General features: G+C 41.9%; 1 protein-coding gene across 2 annotated transcripts in view; it reads right to left on the reverse strand.

The window, feature by feature from the left end:
• LOC132829107 (paralemmin-1-like) overlaps positions 1-24,652 on the reverse strand; it is a 300,302-nt gene that overhangs the window by 182,514 nt on the left and 93,136 nt on the right. For both annotated transcript variants that reach the window (XM_060846425.1, XM_060846426.1), the window contains exon 2: positions 4,803-4,848. In XM_060846425.1, coding sequence (XP_060702408.1) covers positions 4,803-4,848 — 46 coding nt within the window. The remainder of the gene's footprint in view (positions 1-4,802; positions 4,849-24,652) is intronic.

Raw genomic sequence — 24,652 nt, forward strand, 5'->3', positions numbered from 1 at the left:
AGCATCTAAAGCTGTGTGGCAGGTGCACAGATGCTGTGACATCTACACCGTGGGTCAGCATTAATGATGTGCCAGTCAACACCTTCCTACTTTTATTTAGCCCACCCCCGCTCCTAATCTTCACCTGGACATAAACAAGGTTCACTAACAATGTGAATGGTCTAAACTGGAGTATTCCCACAGTCACAGAACTTCACTGCACAGATAGTTCATTAGTTAGATCATCTATTTTCAATTTTCAACCACGTTTATTTTCAGTTTTATTATTTATACAAAGGAAAACAAATAAATGTTGTATGCCAGAGATACAGACAGACAATAAAGGGGTCTACACCTAAAGGTCTTTAATACAGATAGGCTGAAATTACAGATGATAGTGAGTGGAGGGATTTCACTGGAGAAAGTTAGTTATTGCTGGTGGCAAAACTTGGATCCAACAACGTGCATTGAAGCAGTAGGGTGCCATGTAAAGCAGCTTCCTGATTCATAATGGCACTCCTCACAAAGGCTAGCTTCAGCCCACCTCCACCCGCCAGAATACAAACTAGGAGCAGGAGTCGACCATGCAGTTCCTTCAGTGAAACTCCTCTGCTAATTTGTAAGACCGTGGTTGACTTCAGGATTCAACCCCACCTCTCTGATTGTTCCACATACCCCTTCATTCCCTGTACTAAAATTCTATCAATCATGTAAACTCCATCCAATGACACCATCGATAACTCCATCCACTGAATCAATCTATAATTCCATCCTCTGACTCCATCTATAACTCCACCCACTGACTCCATCTGTAACTCCATCCAATGACTCCATCTATAATCCCATCCATTGACTCTATTTATAACTTCATCCACTGACACCATCTATAATTCCATCCACTGACTCCATCTATAATTCCATCCACTGACTCCATCTATAACTTCATCTACTTCCTCCACCTATAATTCCATGTACTGACTCCATCTATAACTCCATCCACTGACTCAATCTATAACTCCAACCAATGACTCCATTGATAACTCCACCCATTGACTCCATCGATAACTCCATCCACTGACTCCATCTTTAATTCCATCCACTGACTCCATCTATAACTCCACCCACTGACTCCATCTGTAACTCCATCCACTGACTCCATCTATACTCCCATTCACTGACTCCATCTATAATTCCATCCACTGACTCCATCTACACCTCCATCCACTGACACCAACTATAACACTATCCCCTGACTTCATCTTTAACTCCATCCACTTACTCCATCTATAATTCCATCCACTAACTCCATCTATAATTCCATCAGTAACTCCATTTATAACTCCATCCACTGACTCCATCTATAACACCATCCACTGACTCCATCTACTGACTCCATCTTTAACTCCATCCACTTACTCCATCTATAACTCCATCCACTTACTCCATCTATAACTCCATCCACTGACTCCATCTATAACTCCATCCACTGACTCCATCTATAACTCCATCCACTGACTCCATCTATAACTCCATCCACTGACTCCATCTATAACTCCATCCACTGACTCCATCTATAACTCCATTCACTGTCTCCATCTATAACTCCATCCATTGACTCCATCTATAACTCCATCCACTGACTCCATCTATAATTCCATCCACTGACTCCATCTATAACTCCATACATTGACTCCATCTATAACTCCATCCATTGACTCCATGTATAACTCCATCCAATGTCTCCATCTATAACTCCATTCATTGGCTCCATCTATAATCCATCCACTGACTCCATCTATAACTCCACCCATTGACTCCATCTATAATTCCATCCACTGGCTCCATCTATAACTCCATTCACTGGTTCCATCTATAATCCATCCACTGACTCCAACTATAACTCCATCCACTGACTCCAACTATAACTCCATCCACTGACTCCAACTATAACTCCATCCACTGACTCCATCTATCATTCCATCCACTGACTCCATCTATCATTCCATCCACTGACTCCATCTATCATTCCATCCACTGACTCCATCTATCATTCCATCCACTGACTCCATCTATCATTCCATCCACTGACTCCATCTATCATTCCATCCACTGACTCCATCTATCATTCCATCCATTGACTCCATCTATGACTCCATTCAATGACTCCATCTATAATTCCATCCACTGGCTCCATCCATAACTCCATCGAATGACTCCATCTGTAACTCCATCGAATGACTCCATCTATAACTCCATCCAATGTCTCCATCTATAACTTCATTCACTGGCTCCATCTATAACTCCATCCATTGACTCCATCTATAACTCCATCCATTGACTCCATCTATAATTCCTGCTGCCTTGTGAAAGTAAAGAATAATCAAAGACCCCTCCCACATTGGTTGTGTATTCTCTTCCATTGGGCTGTAGGTGTAAAAGTTTGAATACACTTGCGAACAAATTCAGGACCAGCTTCTTTCCCCCTGTTATCAGAGTTTGGAACAAACGTCTCAAATGCTAATTCTGATCTCTCTCTGTGCACCTTCTTTATGGCTGTTACACTATATTGTGTTTTGCTACTCTGATACTTTTTGAATGGTACGATCTGCCTGTATAGCATGCAAAACAACACTTTTCGCTGTATCTCAATGTGACAACAATAAAATAATTAATTAATTTACATTATTCAATGGGGGGAACAACCATTGCCCTTTGGGGGAGGTAACACCATAGCTTGCAACTTTCTGATTTTTCTTTGTCTCAGTTCTAAATGATCAGTCTCTCGTCCTAAAACTGTGCCCCTGGATATTTTAAGAATTGAACCATTTTTCAGCACTTTTCCCATTAAGTCCCTTCAGACCTTTGTCTCAATGAGATTGCTTCTTACTCTTTGAAACTCGAGACACACAGTAGAAATTTGCATGGGCTGTCATCCTAGCACTATTGCATGCTTACCTTACCTTTAATAAAGTTCACCTTTAAGGACTCCATGAGCAATGAATGTACAATATTGCAAATGTGCTTGACATTGTGTCTGCTCTGGGTTTGCAACATGCGCTCACAGAAATCAGTTGCCTTGCTGTTCTGCTTTGTTACTTATAATATGTTTTAATGTTTTCAATGAACTAATCCACACCGTTAATCAATATCCAATGAGGGATTAATGATGGATGAGGTCTTGATTATGGGACCATTATCAATAATAGCATGGAAACCTCACTCAGAGGAGATGTAGTCTCATGGTAATGTCACTGGGGTAGAAATCTGGAAACCCTTATTAATTCTCTGGATTTAAATCATCCCATTGCAGATGCTGAAATCTGGATTCAATAATACATGGGCTAAAAATCAGACTAATGGAAACTATATAACCACTTGAATAAAAGCAAGATAGTCACCTGCTGGAAATTAAAGAAAAACAGAAAATGCTGGAGAAACTCAACGGGTTATGTAATCTCTTTGGAGAGAGAGAAACAGAGCTGATATTTCAAGTCCGATAAGGCTGTTCTTCAGAAGTTCAGAGCCTGGACCAGGTAAAACTCACAGATTTCTATTCTGAAAGGACATTAATAAGCCAGATTGGTCTTTATGACAATTGTCTGTCATTGAGTCATATGGCATGGAAACAGACCCTTCGGTCCGACTTGTCCATGCTAACCAGATTTCCCAATCTGATCATTCCACACACACACACCACCCTGTGTGTGAAAAAGTTGCCCCTTTGCTCCCTTTTAAATCTTCCCCCTCTCACTTTAAATGCTGTTTAGTTCTGAATTCCCCCACCCTAGGGAAAAGATCTTTGCTATTCCCCTTATCTACATCCCTCATGATTTTATAAACCTCTGTAAAATCACACTCTGGCCTCCTATGCTCCACGGAAAAGAGTCCCAGCTTGCCCAGCTTCTATTGCAAATTTTCAATTGAATTCAAATTTCACCATCTGTCAGGTAGGATTGAACCCTATGTTCCCAAAACATTAACCTAAGGTTCCGGATTTCTAGTCCAGCGACAATTCCACTCCCTATGTTGTTGCTGTTGCAATACCCAGTCCCACTCCTGACTTTAAGGTACATTATTTATTTAGCCACTTTGGACATATTAATATCCTCAGTCTCATCGATCAAACAGATCCCTCCATCAGCATTAAATTATTATAAATAAAATCGCCTTGCTCTTCTTCCCCCTCAGAATACGATTGCTGCCAAGTAAAAGGGATAAATAATCTTTTGCATCCTGAAACTTCCCTTTTATTTAATATTCACAATGCATGCTTTTAATTCTGAAAATGGACAGAGAAATTAATTCGACATTGATAAGAAAGTTGTTTTGAAATAGAGACCGACACAGAGTCAATGTCAATACATTCACAACCCTTACAGAAAATGATTGGAAACAGTCCTAATGCTGGAATGTGCAGAATCTCAATCAATGTTTGCAGGAAGACAATAAAAACAAATGTTTTCAGTCAGGACCATTTTAAACAGGAAAGGCCTTCAACAAAAATATATCCTATTCTAAAGATTGATGCAAAGATTAATCCCGCTCAGATACCTGAGTAAATTTAAGGCCTATAAGATGCAGCCAAGATTAATAAGCAATGATAAGGTGACTCTGGACCTCCTGAGGTTGCCAATGAGCTGCTGGGTGGTACCATCATATTTAAAAAATATGATAATTTCACACATTTGCCCCATTTTAATCTCACTGGGGATCAGGGTCAGCCTGAGCCCAGGAAGTGGCTAGAGTGGGCTTTCCCTGGACAACACCTCTTTAGCAGAACGGGTGAGGATCAGAGAAAGAAGAGAAGTTATATATAGACTCACCGCGATAGCTTGGAGCCTCTCCTGTTGAAACAAAGTCTCGGACATCCTGAGAAAGCAAGAAAGAAAAGGATTATTCGATGAGACAATGACAAAAAAAAACCTGTGTTGCTGCAAGAAGGAAAGAGATATTGAGATAATTCATCAGTAATCTTAAAAAAACATTCCAACCTGTTCTGGTCCAGCCTCATGATGCCTGCCTGCATATGATCCAGCAGTAAAATGCAGTCTAAGTGACCACCAACACTTGAATATTATTCAGCTAGTGTCTCGCATTACCATAATACCCAGAGTAGAAGTAGAGTCTCAAATAGAAGCAGCCCATTCTGACCTGCAGGACTGCCACATCAATCAATCACCACAGGAATCACACCACCATTTTAGCTGTAAGCTGAACAAATTAATGTAGATACTTGGAATCAGACTGCACAGAGAAGGCTCTTCAGTCTTTGGCACATGCTTGCTCTTTATGAAAGCAATTCAATTAGCCACCTGCTCCTTCCTTATATATTCACACAAATTTACCTTTCAAACTATTTATCCAATTCCGTTTTGAAAGTTTGCATTCACTCTGCCTCTACCTCCTCCCTGATTGCCAGCAATGTATTCCAGGTAATACCAATTCAATGTGTTAAAACATTCAGCTTCATCCACCCCTTGATTATTTTGTAAATCCTCTGCAATGTGCATTCTCTGATTGCCAATCTTCCACTAAGTTTCTCCTTATTTGTCAACCCCACTCCCAGTTTTGAACAACGTAGCACAAGTATGATTTGAAGGAATTTGACGATGAGAAGGCTGTAGAATTTTAATGTGCTCCTGCAGTCAATAGCAGCAGTGATTTGTAAACTCCATGATGCGTTAAGGTAACATAGAAGCCAGTGTAACGAGTGAAGGAACAGCTCCTGTTCAGTGGAGGGGATTGACAGATATGAAGCTGAGATCACAGCGTGTAAAGTTCACCAGTGACATCTTTCTAACTTGTTTGACTGGGCTATGAGGATTAAACTGCACCCAGGGAGCAGGATCAACATATCATAGATAATTATAGATTTCAACAGTGTGGAAACAGGCCATTTGGCCCAACAAGTCCACACCGACCCTCCAAAGAGTAACCCACCCAGATCCATTCCCTATCCTACTGCTCTACATTCCCCTGTCTAACCCACCGAGCCTACACATTCCAGAACACTATGGGCAATTTAGCATGGCCAATTCACCTAACCTGCATATCTTTGGGCTGTGGGAGGAAACTGGAGCACCCAGAGGAAACTAATGCAGACACAGCGTAGTTACCAATTGAGCAGAGAGACTCTCTGGGACTTTCACCCTTCATACAAACACAGAGTTAGATTGGGTTATAAACATGAGAGAAATTCAACTGAATAATGCTGTGTTTGATTCTGGACAGGCTTCCTCCCTCTTACTGTGCAGGACTCCTCCCAGTTTTAATGCTCTATGAGGCAGACAAAGCGTGTGCTTCTTGGGGCAACCATTCCATCAGAGACTACAGCTTCAGAGGTGCCACTCCACATCAAACAGAGCTGACCAGGAGATTCCTCCACTGCCGTGCATGACGGAAGAAAGTGAAGTTTGATCGTTGACCTGGTTGGCAACATTAGGAATACACCTTTCAAGGTCATCCAGTCTGAGAGCGGGACTTGAACCTGGAGTTTCTGGCTCAGAGATCAACCTGTTACCCACTACCCTAGAGGAACCAATCTTCACCTCACTGCGATCAACACCCCTTTCCACTTCTAACTGTTTCACATGCTTGTCTGGCTTCCTGATTAATTTCCCTCCATTTTTCTCCTCAGCCTGTTACCCCCAAGCATGTTGAGAGGTTTGTTTTACAATCAGGAGTGGGATTCCCAGCTGACCTCCATCCCAGTTCCCAGGCATAGGATGTGCTGGGATGCGTTGCAGGAATGGGATCCAGCAAACAACACAAACCTGCGAATGATCCTAGGATTTCTGTGTGGGTCTTGATGATAAATCTCAGCTGTTAGTGGCGAACTGAATCATTTAGCATTTTCCATCAGTCATACCTTGCAGTTACCATGACTTCTACTTGCCAGTCTTTGCCAGTGGGTTGTGAATCTTTGTGGTTATGGAAGGACAGCTTTGGCAATGTCTTGTCATCTCAATGGTGGAGATTTTTAGGAAATTGTCCAATCACTCAGAGGAGCAGATTCCTTTCAGCAGAAAACACTAGAATATCGCTTCCCTTCTATGATTAACAATACCAAATGGCATAGATCTAGATAATTTCTCAGAAGAATTTTGTTGGTGGACTGTTTATTAGAGAGATACTGTTTTTCTGTTTTGGACTAAAGAGGGAATTTTAAAGCAGGTGTATACAAGGCACTATCATGTGGTCTTTCACAGCACGTTCCACCGTGTTTTCTTGGCAGAGACCTCCCTACACCATGACCTGTCTCTAAGGTGTATTGACGAAGTGTTGGGTAGCAGTAATCCTGCCTTCCATTTTGGCTCCTGAACTTCCCAAGGGCACCATGAGTTTAGGAAGGACTCTTAGGGGGAATATAAAGTGCAAAACCCATGATTAGTAAACACTCTCCTCCCTTGGGAATACCCTTGTGTTCCTCTTGGTTCTTTTTATTTCAGTTCCTTTGCTTATTTGTGAAATAACTTCACAGAGGCTGGTATCCCGTCACCAAATCGCTCTTTTTTTGCACATGCATAGTATTGGACACTAATCTGGCTTCCTCAAAGCCAGCTGTCAGCGGGAACAGAAACTCTGGACCCCTGTTCATATCTGTCAGCCAAGGCTCCCTGATTGGTCCTGATTAACAATACTTATCAGGGAACTCAAATTCTATGAGACCTCATTACAATCACCGCAACTTGGTTCAGAAAACTGTCTCACTATTCCAAATCCAACCCCTTCATCAGACAGCTTGGTTGATTTGGATGATTCAAGGCTGGTAGCAGAATTTAGTTGGTTGGAGGATGGTACCAGAGCCTATCAATGAGAGAATGGATTCTCACAGTTCACTATACATCGAAAGGACTTGATCAAAGAGCATTGATTATAGGAATTGGGATGTCATGTTACGGTTGTACAGAACATTGGTGAGGCCACTTTTAGAGTACTCTGGCTGCTCTGCTGCAGGCAAGGTATTATTAAGTTATAAAGGGTTTAGAAAAAATATACAAGGATGTTGCTAGAACTGAAGGGTTTGAGTTATAAGGAGGAACTAGGAAGACTGGGACGTTTTTCCCTGGAATGTAGGAGGTTGAGGGGTGATCTTGTAAAAGTTTATAAAATCATGAGGAGCACAGATAAGATGATTAGCAAAGATCTTTCCCCATGGTAGGGGAGTCCAAAACTAGAGTACTGGAATTTAAGGTGAGAGGGGAAAGGTTTAAAAGAGACCTGAGGGGCAACGTTTTCATGTAGAGGGTGGTGCGTGTGTGGAATGAACTGCCAGGGGAAGTGGTAGAAGCAGGTACAGTTAAACATTTAAATGGCATTTGGACAGGGACAAGAATAGGAAAGGTTTAGAGGGAGATGGGCCAAAGGATTGGATTAGTTTGGAAAACCTGGTTGAATAGATGGGTTGGACCGAAGGGTCTGTTTATGACTCTGTGACGCTATTTGATGTTCTATTGGACTGTGTGATTGAGAGCTAGATATTTTGTTAATACTGGTTTGCCAGTCTGTGATTGGGAGCTGATGAGCTGGTTATCAAATTATCTGAACATGATATGAATGTGGCAGTGATGTTGGGAGGAATGTTTTTACAAAGCAAACAGTTCCATTCTGTAGCAGAACACTGACATGACCTCTTGTTCTGCAGTTCACCAGTACCCTGCAGAAGAATATTAACTTCATATATTATGCACAACATCAAGGCTACTTAATATCAGATTTGAAAAAAAGGTCCAATTGAATTCCAATTGAAGTGGTTCTGCCTCAGAAGAAATGTCACTTTTTCCCAAAATGGAGTTCACCTTGATTGGGTTTACAGTAGATATTCCATCATTTCTCCCACTTAGCTTGTGTAGGAGAGTCTGTGATCAGACAGTGAGTGGTTTACTTAGACAGAGGCTTCAGAGCTGAGAAAGTGAGGACTGCAGATGCTGGAGTACCAGAGTAGAAAAATGTGGTGCTGGAAAAACACAGCAGGCCAGGCAGCACCTGAGGAGCAGGGGAATTGACGTTTCAGGCATAAGCCCTTCTTCAGGAATGAGGCTGGTGTGCCAAGCGGGCTGAGATAAAAGATAGACGGGAGGGAATTTGGGGGAGGGGCGCTGGGAATACGATAGGTGGAAGGAGGTGAAGGTGAGGGTGAGGGTGATAGGCCGGAGAGGGGTTGGGAGCGGAGAGGTTGGGAAGAAGATTGCAGGTCAAGAGGGCGGTGCTGAATCCAAGGGTTGGGACTGAGATAAGGTAGGGGAAGGGGAAATGAGGGGAACCACACATTCATCCGGTTGGAGGGTTCCTAACCGGAAGATGAGGCGCTCTTCCTCTAGACGTCGTGTAGCCAGGGTCTGGCGATGGAGGAGGCCAAGGACCTGCATGTCATTGGTGGAGTGGGAGGGGGAGCCAAAGTGTTCAGCCACGGGGCGGTTGGGTTGGCTTGTGCAGGTGTCGCAGAGGTGTTCCCTGAAATGTTCCTCAAGTAGGCGGCCTGTCTCCCCATTGTAGAGGAGACCACATCGGGTGCAACAGATACAGTAAATGATGTGTGTGGAGGTGCAGGTGAATTTGCGACAGATATAGAAGGATCCATTGGGGCCTTGGAGGGAGGTGAGGGGGTAGGTGTGGGCGCAAGTTTTGCACTTCTTGCGGTTGCAGGGAAGGTGCCGGGAGTGGAGGTTGAGTTGGTGGGGGGTGTGGACCTGATGAGGTAGTCTCTCCTGAATGCTGATAGGGGTAGAGATGGAAATATACCCCTGGTGGTGCAGTCTGTCTGGAGGTGGCAGAAATGACGGAGAATGATACGATGTATCTGGAGGTTGACGGGGTGGAAGGTGAGGACCAGTGGGGTTCTGGGCTGGTGGCGATTGGAGGGGCGGGGTTCAAGAGCAGAGGTGCGGGAAGTGGAGGAGATGCGGTGGAGAGTGTCGTCGACCACGTTGGAGGGGAAATTGCAGAGGGGAGCTGAGGCCTAGAATGGGAGTCAACAGCATTTCTTCCTAATGTCAGAAATCTCCGGCATGGGATCTGTGGTCTCTCAGTAACAGGAGTGTTCAGGAGCACCCCCGCCATCTCTCCACTCGCTATTCGAGTTGGGTGAGACTGACAGTGTGAGTTGCACTGTGAGACCCTTACTGAGATTACTCCCGACAGGAAGACTCCCTTCTAGAATCTGCCAGATTAACGCAAGAGTGAGAAAAACGGAAAGTGTTTTCATTTGTATTGCACCTTTTGCACCACTTAGGACATCCCAAGGCACAGGTGAGTGTTGTAAACACAGCGCCTCATTTATGCAGACTGCAGACTTGAGGGAGAATCCCTCTGGGTGTGTAACTTGTTAGGTGTCAGGGTAAGGGTCGTGATCAGAAGAGAAAATTGGAAAGGAAGGAGGATAATCCAGGGTAGGGCAGCCGAGAACATAGTGTAGGAACAGGCAGGACTAATAATTAGAGTTAGGGTTAGGGTCAGTTAGGCACTTTTTTTGAAAGCAATGACATTGAGGATTGTAGGTTTATTGCACATGTCACATGCAAATTGGCAGAGAGAAGATTATTCAGGGAAGTTACCATGTGGAGAAGCCTGGCAGAGACAAGACAGGGCTCTCTGTGTTCAAGGGGATTAGCCAGGAGGGTCATTGTATCATTATTGAAAAGGATAAATAGGGAGGGGACCAAGGTTTTTAAATTAGTAACAAAGTGACATGGAGCAGAGGGCGGGGGGAGATTATGCAGAGAAGCTGAAATTAATCTAAACATCAACAAAACAGAAAATACTAGGGTAAAGCACGTTCTCCCCATGTCTGCATGGGTTACCTCCGGATACTCCAGGTTCCTCCGGCTATCCAATGATGTGCAGGTTAGGTGGATTGACCATAGTAAATGCAGAGTTACAGGGACAGGGTAGATGGTGGGGTCGCATGAGGTGGGATGGTGGAGGGAAGCATGGGTCTGGTGGGATGCTGTTCAGAGGGTTGGTTCAGACTCGATGGGCTGATTTGCCTCTTTCTGCACTCTGGGGATTTTCTGATTCTAAAGAAAGACTAAACTTAAGTGAGGAGTTAATTTATTGAGCTTGAATGCAAAAAATGTTAAAAATCAAATAAGAAGAACTGCTATTTAGAAGATTTAAACTCTCTAGTATAACACACAGTGTCTTTAATGATTAAGGGATATTTTGGCTATCATATTTTGTGAGGAACCAGACTTAATAGGGATTACTGAGAAATATCTAGAGAAAAAAAAATCAGTGCTTGGATTTAAACATTTAACATTTAAACAAAGCAGAATACAACACATTTCAAAAGATAGAGAGCGATAAAAGGGAAGTGGAGGAGCTGTGTATATTCAGGTGCACAGATGGCTGTCAGCAAAGTCGACATTAAATCCATTAGACTACAAGACATAGAAGCAGAAATTAGGCCATTCAGCCCATTATGTCTGTTCCGCCATTCGATCATGGCTGATAAGTGTCTCAACCCCATTCTCCTGCTTTCTCCCTGTAACTCTTGATCCCCTTGACAATTAAGAGTTTATCTATCTCAGTCTTAAATATACTCAATGACCTGGCCTCCAAAGCCTTATGAATTCCATAGATTCACCACTCTCTGGCTGAAGATGTTTCTCCTTACGTCCGTTCTCCCTTTACTCTAAGACTGTGCCCTCGTTCCTCATCTGTCCTACCAATGGAAACATCTTCCCAACATCCACTCTGTCCAGGCCATTCAGTATTCTGTATGTTTAAATTAGATTTCCCCCCCATCCCATCCTTCTAACCTTCATTGAGTATAAATCCAGAGTCCTCAACTGTTCCTCATTTGTTAAGCTTTTCATTCCTGTGACCATTCTCGTGAATCTCCAATTCACTAAAGAGAAACTAAAAAATTAATCAGACCAAGTACTGTAGTCTACAGACTCGCTATTAGCACAAGGGCAGTGTACCTTTAAGACAGTTAGATTGATATGATGTGTGATGTTTAAACATAAAGGACCTAACTTCACTTCCAACATTAGTAGCAGTATATGAACCACAGGAATATGTTGCTTGCAGTTACTCTGTCTTTTCTTTATACATTCACTGCGCTCAGAGCCGAGTCCATGTGTCAATGTAGGATTTCATTGCAGCGTAACGATGTATTATGGCATCTGTCTCAACCATACCCCAATCTTTATGTTGTGTAGAAATAGATAGAAATTGCTGGTCTTTGGCAGTGAAGTGAATAAAAAACGATTTTTGTCTCCTTTTTAAAGTAAATAGTTTGTGAAATTAAATGGTACTTTTTTTTTGTGGCGACCTATACGCATTTTACTGTATTTTCATAAATACAAATAGCAATAAATTTCTACCTACCTAATTCTTGAAGTAGCTAATCCCATATCGGTCCTTACCCTTACTCTGGCTTCAACTGTGTCTCAAATTGGTTGTTAGTGGATGACATGATTGGCATAACATGATGAGATAAGAGTGTGGATTGACACATCAAATTGTGATACTGTTGCCAACACAAAGACAGTGTTGAGGGAGAGACAGGACTGGCAGCTGAACATGCTGGGGTATTAGATCTGCAGGCAGGTCAAGGGAAGATATCGAAGTGGAGGTGGTGTCATATGATTAATTAATTAAGTTACTGCAGTAAGGGATAATATCTTGCAGGAGTCTTCACATAAGGTTTGCTAGGTAGAACTTAAGAATAAAAAAGATGGCATTCACATTGCTGGGAGGCCCCAGTCAGTGTTAATGTATCAAACATTCACTAAAGTGTGTAACAATAATAGGGTAATTACATTAAAGGATTTCAACTTTCCCAACATTAATTTAGGTTATCATAGTGTAAAAGGTTTAAAGGGAGAGGATTTCTTGAAATACGTTCCAGAGATGTTCATGTCCACACAAAAGGTCAAGCACATAGTGGTGACAGTGCTGGATGGAATTCTGGGTAATGAAAGTGATGGGTGACAGCAGGGGAATGTTGTACTGACAGCAACAACAACACTGTACCTTCTAGGTTGATTTTGTGAATGCTCTGCAGAAAAGGGGTTTTGGATTGGGGTAAGGCAGATTTCATTAAATAAGGCAATAGCTAGCCAATATAGACAGGGAACAGCGAGTTCACTGCCTTTTGTCATTTATATAAATGTGAATATCGGAGGCATAGTTAGTAAGTTTGCAGACGTCATCGAAAGTGGAGGTGTAGTGGACAGCAAGGAAAGGGTTACATCAGAGTACAACGGGACCTTGATCAGATGGGCCAATGGGCTGAGGAGTTTAATTTAGATAAATGTGAGCTGATGCATTTTGGAAAGGCAAATCAGGGCAGGACTTGCACACTTAATAGTAAGGCACTGGGGAGTTTTGCTGACCAAACTGAACTCATAGTTCATAGTTCTGCAGGTTCATAGTTCCTTGAAAGTAGAGTCGCATGTAGATAGGATCGTGAAGAAGGTATGCTTGCTTTTATTGGTCAGAGTATTGAGTATAGGAGTTGGGAGGTCATGTTACGGCGTACAGAACTTAGGTTAGGCCACTTTTGGAATACTGTGTGCAATTCTGGTCTCCGTCCGTTGTGAAACTTGAGAGGGTTCAGAAAAGATTTACAAGGATGTTGGAGAGATTGAACTATAGGAAGAGGATGAACAGTCTGGGGCTGTTTTCCATGGAGCAAGGGACGCTGAGGGGTGACCTTATAGAAGTTGATAAAATCATGAGAGACATGGATAAGGTAAATAGACAAGATCTTTTTCCTGGGATGGGAGAGTCCAGAACTAGAGGGCATGGGTTTAGAGTGAGAAAGGAAAGATTTAAAAGTGACCTAAGGGGCAACTTTTCCATGCAGAGAGTGGTGTGTTTATCGAATGAGCTGCCAGAGGAAGTGGTGGAGGCTGGTTGGGTATATGAATAGGAAGGGTTTACAGGGATATGGGCCAAGTGCTGGCAAATTGGACAAGGTTAATTTAAGATATCTGGTCAGCATGGATGAGTTTGACCGAAGGGTCTGTTTTGGTGCTGTACACCTCTATGACCCTATAACTTTAGGGTGAATCTACAACAGAAGAATGGGAGATTTTCAGTAAGGTACTGAGCGAAGTACAGACCCAACATATTCCCTTTAGAGTAAAGCATTTTTAAATTCATTTTGCGGGATGTGGGCATTGATCTCTGGCCAGCATTTATTGGCCATCGCTAGATGCCCTTGGGAAGGTGATGGTAAGCTGCCTTCTTGAACCACTGTTATGAGTTGACCCACAATGCCATTAGAGAGTGAATTCCAGGATTTTGACCCAGCGATACTGAAAGAACGGCAATGTATTTCCAAGTCAGGATGGTGAGTGGCCTGAAGGGGAACTTGAAGGTGATGGTGTTCCCATATATCTGCTGTCCTTGTCCTTCTGGATGGAAGTGATCATGGTTTTGGGAGTTGCTGTCTGAGGATCATTGGTGAATTGGTGCAGGACCAAGAAGCCCAGAGAACCCTGGATGTCCTGAAATATTCAAGACTGAATAAAAAGGAAAAGAGAGCTATATATAAGGAGGAAAGGGAGTGAAATAGTGGAGGCTTCTCGAGGAGTATGGAAAGGGCAGGGGGGAATGGCAAGGAAACAATTAGGAGATCAAAGAGGGGCATGTTACAATGCCAGCAGATGAAACTAGGGAGATTCCCAAGATAATCTATAAATATATGAAGGGGAAGGGTATAATCAGGAAAAGAGCAGGGAACAAAGGAGCAGTTTGGGTGTGGAATCAGACAACATTGGAAGGGTGTTAAATCAGTGTTTCATTTCAGTTTTCACTCGGGGGAGGGTGTGGTTAGGGAGGACAACTGTGAAGTTGTTATCTTCATCTACACACATGGTTATCTCCATGAAAAATTAAATAGAATTTGTTCGGCATGACCTCCCTCTGACAGAACCATGCTGACTATTCCCGATCAAACTTTGTTTCTCTAAATGAAGATTAATTTTCTCTTTTACTCCTTCCTCCAATAGTTTCTCAACCACTGATGTGAAAGTCACTGGTGTGTGGTTTTCCCTGGTCTATCTCTACCACCCTTCTATAAAATCGAAACCTTATTAGCTGTCCTCCAGTTCTCTGGCACCTCCCCTGTGGCCAGAGAAGAATTAAAAATTTGGGTCAGATGAGAGTAGTGTGGTTAATTCAGTTTACATGGATTTCAGCAATGCCTTTGACAAGGTCTCTAATGGATAGAGATGAAAAAGGTAAAAGCACATGGGATCCAGGGTAACTTGGCAAGATCATCTAAAATTAGTGGTCTGTGTCATTGGAACTCGGTATGCAGTGGCATGCCATTGGATCAGTGCTGGGTCCCTTATTGTTCATTATGTGTGTGAATGATGGAGATGAGAATGTGGGGTTTGTAGATTACTAAGTTTGTGGATGATATGAAGATTGGTCAGGTGGCTAATAGTGAGGAAGGTTTTGTTTTATAGAAAGATATAGGTGGGTTGTTCTTGATGGGCGGATCAGGGGGCAAATGCAATTTAATCTTGATAAATGTGAGGTGATGCATTTTGGAAGAAATAACAAAACAAGAGAGTACTCAATGGATGTCAGGAGCCTAGGAAGCTCTGAGGAATGATCAGATCTTAGGATGCATGTCTGATGGTGGCAGGACTGGTTAATAAGGAAAATATGAAGGCATACAAGACATGTGCTTTTATCAGTCGTAACATAGATTATAAGAGCAGGGAGGTCATGTTGGAGTTGTACAGGACTTTGGTTAGAAAACAGTTGCAGTACTGTGTCCAGTTCTGGTCCACATACTATAGGAAGAATGTGATTGCAATGGAGGATGTTCAGAGAAGATTCACCAGGATGTTGTCTGGAATGGAGCATTTCAGCTTTGAAGAGAAGCTGGATAAGCTCGGATTGTTTTCTTTGGAGCAGGGAAGGCTGAGGAAGGACATGATTGAGGAGTATAAGATTATGAGGGTCATGGACAAGGTGGATAGAAAGCAGCTGTTCCTCATCATTTAAAGGTGAATAACAAGGGGACATCATTTTGGGATAATAGATAGGAAGTTTCAAAGAGATTTCAGCAAATTATGTTTCACCCAGGATGAGGCAGTCATAAATCTTTAAACAATATGTGAGTCGAAAAGTGTGGCGCTGAAAAGTACAGCAGGTCAGGCAGCATCCAAGGAGCAAGTGAATTGATGTTCCGGGTATAAGCCCTGTATCAGGAATGAGGGAATATATGTCATAGCATTCAAGTTTATGGACCAAATGCTGGAAGGTGGGACTACTGTTGATAGGTCAGTGCAGATTCAATAGGCTGAACGGCTTCTTCTGCAATGTATGACTCCGCGACATTCCAGTGAAATGATTCAATGTTTAATTGCTCCAATCTGCACTGCTTTCAAAAGCTTCTAAAGATCAGATGGCAGGATAAAACACCAAGTACTGCAGTGCCAACCTCAGCTGGCATGCCAATCATCCACTCCACGTTGACACACTCAGAACTGACTTGGTGTGATTCGAATGTCTGACACTTTTATGAAAAAGTGTTTCAGTTTTGGGTGGACTCTCATTGCAGACGAAGGAAGTGCTCCAAAGGCCACTTCAAAGGCTCAGCATCGAAGTTTTGATAGCGATCCTCTGCGCTGAGAGAAACTCACCCAGGACTGCTGTCCCTGGAGCAAACTGAAATAAAATGGACTGGTCTCCTTTGAAAGCAAGCTCATATCAGAATGAGGGAGAAAACACAAGAAGAGGAAATACTGAGCTAGCAACTGTCCAAGTGTGTGTCCTATCCTGTCCTATTTGCAGCAGAATCCATGAAGTCAGATCATTCACAGCAACCACCAGCAGAATCTTCCCAAACATCCCACATGATGACAATAATTCTCTCCTTCTCAAAGGATGAACAAGATGGAGTGGCAGAAACATGGAGGGTAAAAAACACAAATGGGGGAATTCAGTAAAACAACGTAGAATAAGTCATCAAGAATTTCAATTATCCTGATATAAATTGACCAGAAGTTGTAAATAAAAGGGTTAATGGAATAGTGTTTCTATCATGTATACAGGACTCTATTCTCAAGGTCGAGGCTTATAGAGTCCTTCGGCCCAACGTCCCCATGCTGCCCAGTTTTCACAATTTAAACAAGTCCCATTTGCCTGCATTTGGTCAATATTCCCCCATTCGTATCCCATTTACGTACAAGTCAAAATATTTCTTAAATGACTAAATTGTATTCACCCCCGTATTCTATCGGTGTATAAGGGATATAAGAATTACCAGAGTAAGATTAAGGCCAAACAAGGACAGTAGTGAGAGGTTGTGCATGGAGTCTGAGGAGATATGGGAAGTGCTAAATGAATATTTTCATCAATAGTCACACTGGAAAAAGACAATGTTGTTGAGGAGAATACTGAGAAACAGGCCACCAGATTAGTTGGGATTGAGGTTCACAAGGAGGAGGTGTTAGAAATTCTGGAAAGTGTGAAAATAGATAAATCCCCTGGGCCAGATGGGATTTATCCTAAGGATTCTCTGGAAGCCAGGGAGGAGATTGCTGAGCCTTTGGCTTTGATCTTTATGTCATCATTGCCGACAGGAATAGTGCCCAAAGACTGGAGGATAGCAAATGTTGTCTCCTTGTTCAAGAAGAGGATTAGAGACAACCCTGGTAATTATAGACCAGTGAGCCTTATTGTGGTTGTGGGTAAAGTGTTGGAAAAGGTTATAAGAGATAAGAATAAGTTGATTAGGAATAGTTATTATGGTTTTGTGAAGGATACGTCGTGCCCCACGGACCTCTGAGTTCTTTGAGAAGGTGACCAAACAGGTGGATGAAGGTAAAGCAGTTGATGTGGTGTACATTGATTTCAGTAAGGTGTTTGATAAGGTTCCCCATGGTAGGCTACTGCATAAAATACAGAGGCATGGGATTTAGGGTGATTTTGCGGCTTGAATCAGAAATTGGCTCGCTGAAAGAAGGTGGTGGTTGTTGGGAAATATTCATCCTGGAGTTCAGTTACTAGTGGAGTACCGCAAGGATCTGTACCAGATCCACTGTTGTTTGTCATTTTTATAAACAGTGAGGGCTTAGAAGGATGGGTTCGTAAATTTGTGGATGACACTAAGGTCGGGACAGCTTTGGATAGTGCTGAATGATGTTGCAGGTTACAGAGGGATAAGCTGCAGAGCTGGGCTGAGAGATGACAAATGGAATTTAATGCGGAAAAGAAGCAACAGGCATGCAGAGTACTGGGCGAATGGTGAGATGTTTGGTAGTGTAGATGTGTACATAGATCCCTCAAAGTTGCTACCCAGGTTTATAGGGCTGTTAAGAAGGCATATGATGTGTTAGCTTTTATTAGTAGAAGGATCGGGTTTCTGAACCACGAGGTCACGCTGCAGCTGAGGTCATGCAGCTGCACTTTGAGTATTGCATGCTGTTCCGGTCACCACATTATAGGAAGGATGTGGAAGCTTTGGAAAGGGTTCAGAGGAGATTTACTAGGATGTTGCCTGCTATGGAGGGAAAGTCTTACAAGGAAAGGTTGAGGGATTTGAGGCTGTTTTCATTAGAGAGAAAAAGGTTGAGAGGTGACTTAATTGAGTCATTTAAGATAATCAGAGGGTTAGATAGGGTGGACAGTGAGTGTCTTTTTCCTCGGATGGTGATGGCTAGCATGAGGGGACATAGCTTCAAATCGAGGATGATAGATATAGGACAGATGTCAGAGGCAGTTTCTTTACTCAGAGAGTAGTCGGGGCATGGAATGCACTGCCTGCAACAGTTGGACATTTAAACGGTCATTGGATAGGCATATGGATGATAATGGAACTGTTTAGGATAGATGGGCTTCAGAGTGGTTTCACAGGGCGGCGCAACATCGAGGGCCAAAGGGTCTGCACTGCGCTGGAATGTTCTTTGTTCTATGTTCCACCATTATCTCTCACAGCTAGTTCCAGTTACTCACCACACTATGTGAAAAGATTGCCCCCAGACTCTTTTGTATCTTTCCTCTCTCACCTTAAACCTATGCCCATTAGTTTTATACTCCCTTGGGGAAAAGCTTCTCACTATCTACCTTATCTATGCCTTTCATGTTTCTTATATACCTCTTTAAGGCCACCTCTCAGTCTCCACACCCCAGGGAAACACAAACCTGCCAGCCCAGGTAGCATCCTAGTAAATCTTTTCTGCACTCTTTCTTGTTTAATAATATCTTTTCTACAGTAGAGCGATACAGATGAACCTTGATTATCTGAATGACAAGGGCAAAGGATTATTTTGTTGGGATAACTGAATGCCGAAATACACAGTTTAAAAAGCATCAGGACCTTACGATCTTGTTCGGATAATCTGAAATTCGGATAATCGAATGGCGGATATCCAAGATTCCTCTGTATATATTAACTACAGTTGAATGAATAAAATGAGGTGATCCTATTGAAGCAAAATTCTTACAGACATTGATAGATTTCTAAATAGTAAAGACATCAGGGATGAAGGGATGGTGGGGTAAATGGCGTTGCGGTAGAAGATCACTATGATTAAGTTGAATGATAGAGCTGAGAGGGGGCAACTGACCTCCTTCTCATTCTATTTCCTCTGTTTTAACTCAATTGGTTAGTTGTTAAAAAGGAATTTTCACAAATTGGCATCATAGTAAAGAATGGGCCAGAGCAGTAAAATGTAATAAAATAAGGAACATCCTGGCAATACTGATCATGATAAAATTAGGGGAGATGATGGCCCCTAATGATGATGGTATTATTGCTGGACTGTGAATCAAGAGACCCAAGTAAAGTCAGGTCGCGTAGGTTCGAATCTGGCCATAGAAATGTGAAATTTGAATTCAATTAAGATCTTGAATTAAGAGTATAATGATGACTATGAATCAATTGTTGGAAAAACCCATCTAATTTACTAATGCCCTTTAGGGAAGGAAACTGCCATCCTTACCCGGTCTGAACAACATGTGAGTCCAGACCCACAACTCTTAACTGCCTCTGGGTAATTAGCGATGGCAATAAATGCTGGCCCAGCCAGTGATACCCGCATCCCATTAAAGAACAGAAATGAAGTTGATAATAAGGAGGGAGAAATATGACAAAACCAAACTAGTAGATTGAAGAAAAGTTTTTTTTGAGAGTTTTCATCTGAGGGACCAAAACATTTTCTGAAAAAAATAAAATGGGCAAAAAGATGGGAAAACAATGATATAAAACACCAATGGGAAAGATTAAAAACAATGTTTCAACAAAAAGCAGTAGGAATATATGCTGTTACAAAGAAGCCCAAGCTAATCATTAATGAGTCACCACACATGAATAAAGACATAATGGTACAATTGTGGGAAAGGACACAGATATACATTAGATGCACAGACAACAGTAAGCATCATGGAGAACACAAAAAAATTAAAAGATAAGCCAAAAATAACAATTAGGAAGGTAGAGACACTACAAAATTAAATTGTCAAGGAACAGAAAACAAAATAGTAAACCATATGTCTGTTTAAAAACAATCCAGGGAGGAGTTAACAAAGTTAAAACTGTTCATTTTTAATAATCTATTTTAGAAAGTTTTAGTGCCAGAGGCCTGAAAGATAGCCAGTGTAATTCCTATATTTACAAAGTGGGGGGTGCAGAACATTTCCTTAAAATTATAGACCTGGCAGTTTAATTTTAGTGGTAGGAAAAATAATGTCACCCTTACTAAATGAGAGAATATCTAGAGGACAGGGCTATTCCAATGACTAGGCACCACGGATTTCAAAAGGAAAATTCTCGCTCGCTGTCCTTACGAATTTTTGAAGTGGTCACAGATAAAGTAGACAAGGGCAACACAGTAGACATCATTTATCTGGCTTTTCAAAAGGCCTATGACAGGGTTCCGCAAAACAGGCGATGAATAAAATAATGGACAGTCAAAAGACAAGCAGCAGAATGAATGTCTGCCTGTTTCGAGACTGACTGCTGAGAAAATGGTTAAATGTGAGTTATTTGGAGTGTGGCGTACTGCAAGGATCAATACTGGGGTTACTGCTGTTCACAATTTACATCAATATGAACATTGAAAACTTACAATGCAATTTTTAAGTTTCCAGAAGCTGCCAAATTAGGGGGAGGTCAGTACTGAAAATCAAAATCACAGAAGTTGTACAATGCACAAGAAGCCCTTTGGCCTGTCATGCCTGTCCTAACTCTTCCAAAAAATATTTCACTTCATGCCCCTTCCCTGCTTTCTCTCCTTAACACCGCACATTGTTCCTTTTAAGATAATAGCCGAATTTCATTTTCAATGCATCCTCACTCTCAGGCAGGGCATTCCAGATCTTAAGCAGTCATTGCATTGGTGTATCTCTTTTGCTGCTTTTGCCAATTACATTAAGTGTGTTCTCTTTCACTCTGTGTCCTTTCATTCAAAGGAGGTTCACTAGATTAATTGCAGGACTGAAAGGTTTGTCTCATGCAGAGAGATTGAGCAGTTTATGCCAATTCTCTCTGGAGTGTAGAAGTATAGGAGGTGATTTATTTGAGGTATATAGGATACTAGAGCTGAAAATGTGTTGCTGCAAAAGTGCAGCAGATCAGACAGCATCCAAGGAACAGGAGATTCGACGTTTCGGGCATAAGCCCTTCTTCAGGCTTATGCCTGAAACGTCAAATCTCCTGTTCCTTGGATGCTGCCTGACCTGCTGTGCTTTTGCAGCAACACATTTTCAGCTCTGATCTCCAGCATCTGCAGACCTCACTTTCTCCATATAGGATACTAGAGGTGATTGACAAAGTATACATAGAGCAAATGTTTCACATTGTGGGACAATCTAGAATGAGAGGTCAAATTTTTAGGATAACTTTAAGGCAGACTTAATACAGAGGTAAGGAGGAATGGCTTATCTTAAAGGGTTGAGAACCAGTGGAATTCATGACCTAGAACACCAGTGGACGCTGGGACCCTGAATACATTTAAGGAGGAGATAGACAGAGTTTTAATCAGTAATAGGTTGAAGGATTATGGAGAGTGGGCAGGAAAGTGAAGTTAAGGCTGAAATGAGATCAGCCATGATCATATTAAATCGTGCAGCAGGGTTGAATGACCTAATCCTGCTCCTACATAAGAACATAAGAACATAAGAAATAGGAGCAGAATTCAGCCATGTGGCCGTTTGAGCCCTCTCCATCATTCAATAAGATCATGGCTGATCTTTTTATGGCCTCATCTCCATTTATCCACCCTTCCACCATAACCCTTAATTCCTTTGTTGTTCAAAAATCTATCTTTGCCTTAAAAACATTTAACCAGGTAGCCTCAACTGCTTCACCATACAGGAATTCTACAGATTCACAACCCTTTAGAAGATGTTCCTCTTCAACTCAGTCCTAAATCTACTCCCCCTTTATTTTGAGTCTCTAGTTTCACCCTTCAGTGGAAACAACCTCCCTGCTTCTACCTTATCTATTCCCTTCATAATTTTATGTTTCTAAATGATCCCCTCTCATCCTTCTAAATTCCAATGGGTATAGTCCTGGTCACTAATGGTAGGACCTTGGGTAGTGTTGTAGAACAGAGAGACTGAGGGGTTCAGGTACATAATTCTTTGAAGTTTGCATCACATACAGACAGGATGGTTAAGCAGGTGGTTAGCACGCTTGCCTTCATCGTCCAGACCTTTGAGTATGGGAGTTGGGAAATCATGTTGAGGTTGTATGGGACATTGGTGAGGCCTCTTCTGGAGTATTGTGTCCAGTTCTGGTTGCCCACTTATAGAGAGGATATTATTAATCTGGAGGTTGTTCAGAACAGATTTACCAGGATGTTGCTGGGAATGCACGGTTTGAGTTATAAAGAAGAGCTGGATAGGTTAGACATCTTTGACTGGAATGTAGGAGGTTATGACATTTATAAAATAACGAGAGTATGGATAGTTGTCTTTTACCGAGAATGGGAGATTTCAAGACTAGGGGGCACATTTTTAAGGAGAGAGAGACTTAAAAATGACACAAGGAGCAAACTTTTCACACAGAAAGTTGTTCACGTGTGGAGTGAACTTTCTGAGGAAATGGTGGATGTGGGTACAGTTACAATGTTTAAAAGACATTTGGTTAAGAATATGGATAAGAAAGGTTTGAAGGGATATAGGCCAGGAGCAGGCAAGTGGGACTAGTTTAGTTTAGGATAATGGTTGGCACAGACTGGTTGGACCAAAGGGTCTGTTTCCATGCTGTATGACCCTATGACTCCATAAACCAACTCTCTCAACTCCAGAATCAACTTAGTGAACCTCCTCTGCACCCCCTCCAGTGACAGTCTGAGTTCTTATGATTTCTAGCAGCTGACTAGCAAGCTACCAAAGGTCATGTAGCCAACTTGGAAAAACATTCCTGTAAACAGCCTCAAGGATATTTCTGGCTAAAACAAGTTGGATGCATTTACCAGCCACAATCGGGAGTCTTTTTTATATAAAAACACCAGTTGATATTAAATAGCCTCCTAACACTGGAAAAGCTGATTTGTGGTGTTATTGCAGCCAAACCTATCACAAGTTCTTCTTAAAAGGAACATTCCTGATAAAACTATTGCCTAATGTTTCAGAGAGAAAAAAAATTTAACTTATGAACTCTCCTAAGAACTTTCCAAAGTACTGACAATAAACTGCTTTGAAATGCAATCTTTTTCTCCTTTGTTCATTTATGGGATGAGTATATCATTGGCTTGGCAAGCACTTAATATTCTTGAAAGTCAGTGGTGAATGACTATCTCGAGCTGCTGTGAATCATGTAACACAGAGGAATATGGCAACTGATTCTCATTCAACAGTATTACACCATCGGTATTAAGATGAATAGCTGGCTTGCCCATATGTTTCTTTTGGTGATGTTGGTTTAGGGAGGATCATTGTTCAGGACTTTGGCCAAATTACCTGCTACTGTCAGATAAAGACCCAATGATCTTCACTGTCAATCTGAAGGCTCAGGCTTACATTCAGTGACGTCTCACCCAAACGATGAGTAAACAGTAAAGATGGTGACAATACTATTTGAATCTATACCTATCATGAGTGGTGAAACAGATGCTAGCTTCACATTAATTCAATGAAAACTCATTGTTGAGTCCATTCAGTCCTTCTCCTGTTTTAAAATATCATTAATTACCACCATGTGACCATGAGAAGAGCCATTGCACCGGAAGTGATCATCTGAAGTTTTGTAAAGTTATTCTCAGGACATGGGTGGCACAAGCTGTTGTGCAAGGGCAACAGGACCCTGGAGCAGCCTTGAAATTATGTCACAGAGCTGCATTTCACTGAGTATAAATAGCATAGCATGGGCAGAGTTAATACCCTCTGGAGGATGATTTCACACTGCAACAACACATTGCAGAATGAGACAGAGAGTCTTAAGAGGACATGCATGAAGAAGATAGTTTAGTCCTTAATCCATGTGACTGTAACTCAGAACCAGGATAGATCTGATTACCACATCCAAACAATATTAGTGATAATGTATAATAGATAGTGCTACTTTGTGTTAGCCTAAATACAGTCTTAAACTTTACCTTCTCAACAATCTGTAACAAACCCAAGCTGACAGTGTGGCATCAAGCTACACGATAAAAGACTTGCAAAGCATCATTTACTACCAATTCCTAAATTCCCACAGCCAATTGTGTAATTGTAACTGGAGTCCACAGGGAGGCTCAGGTCAGATAAG

The sequence above is a fragment of the Hemiscyllium ocellatum genome, chromosome 28, assembly GCF_020745735.1.
Source record: "Hemiscyllium ocellatum isolate sHemOce1 chromosome 28, sHemOce1.pat.X.cur, whole genome shotgun sequence".
Classification (NCBI taxonomy): Eukaryota; Metazoa; Chordata; class Chondrichthyes; order Orectolobiformes; family Hemiscylliidae; genus Hemiscyllium; species Hemiscyllium ocellatum.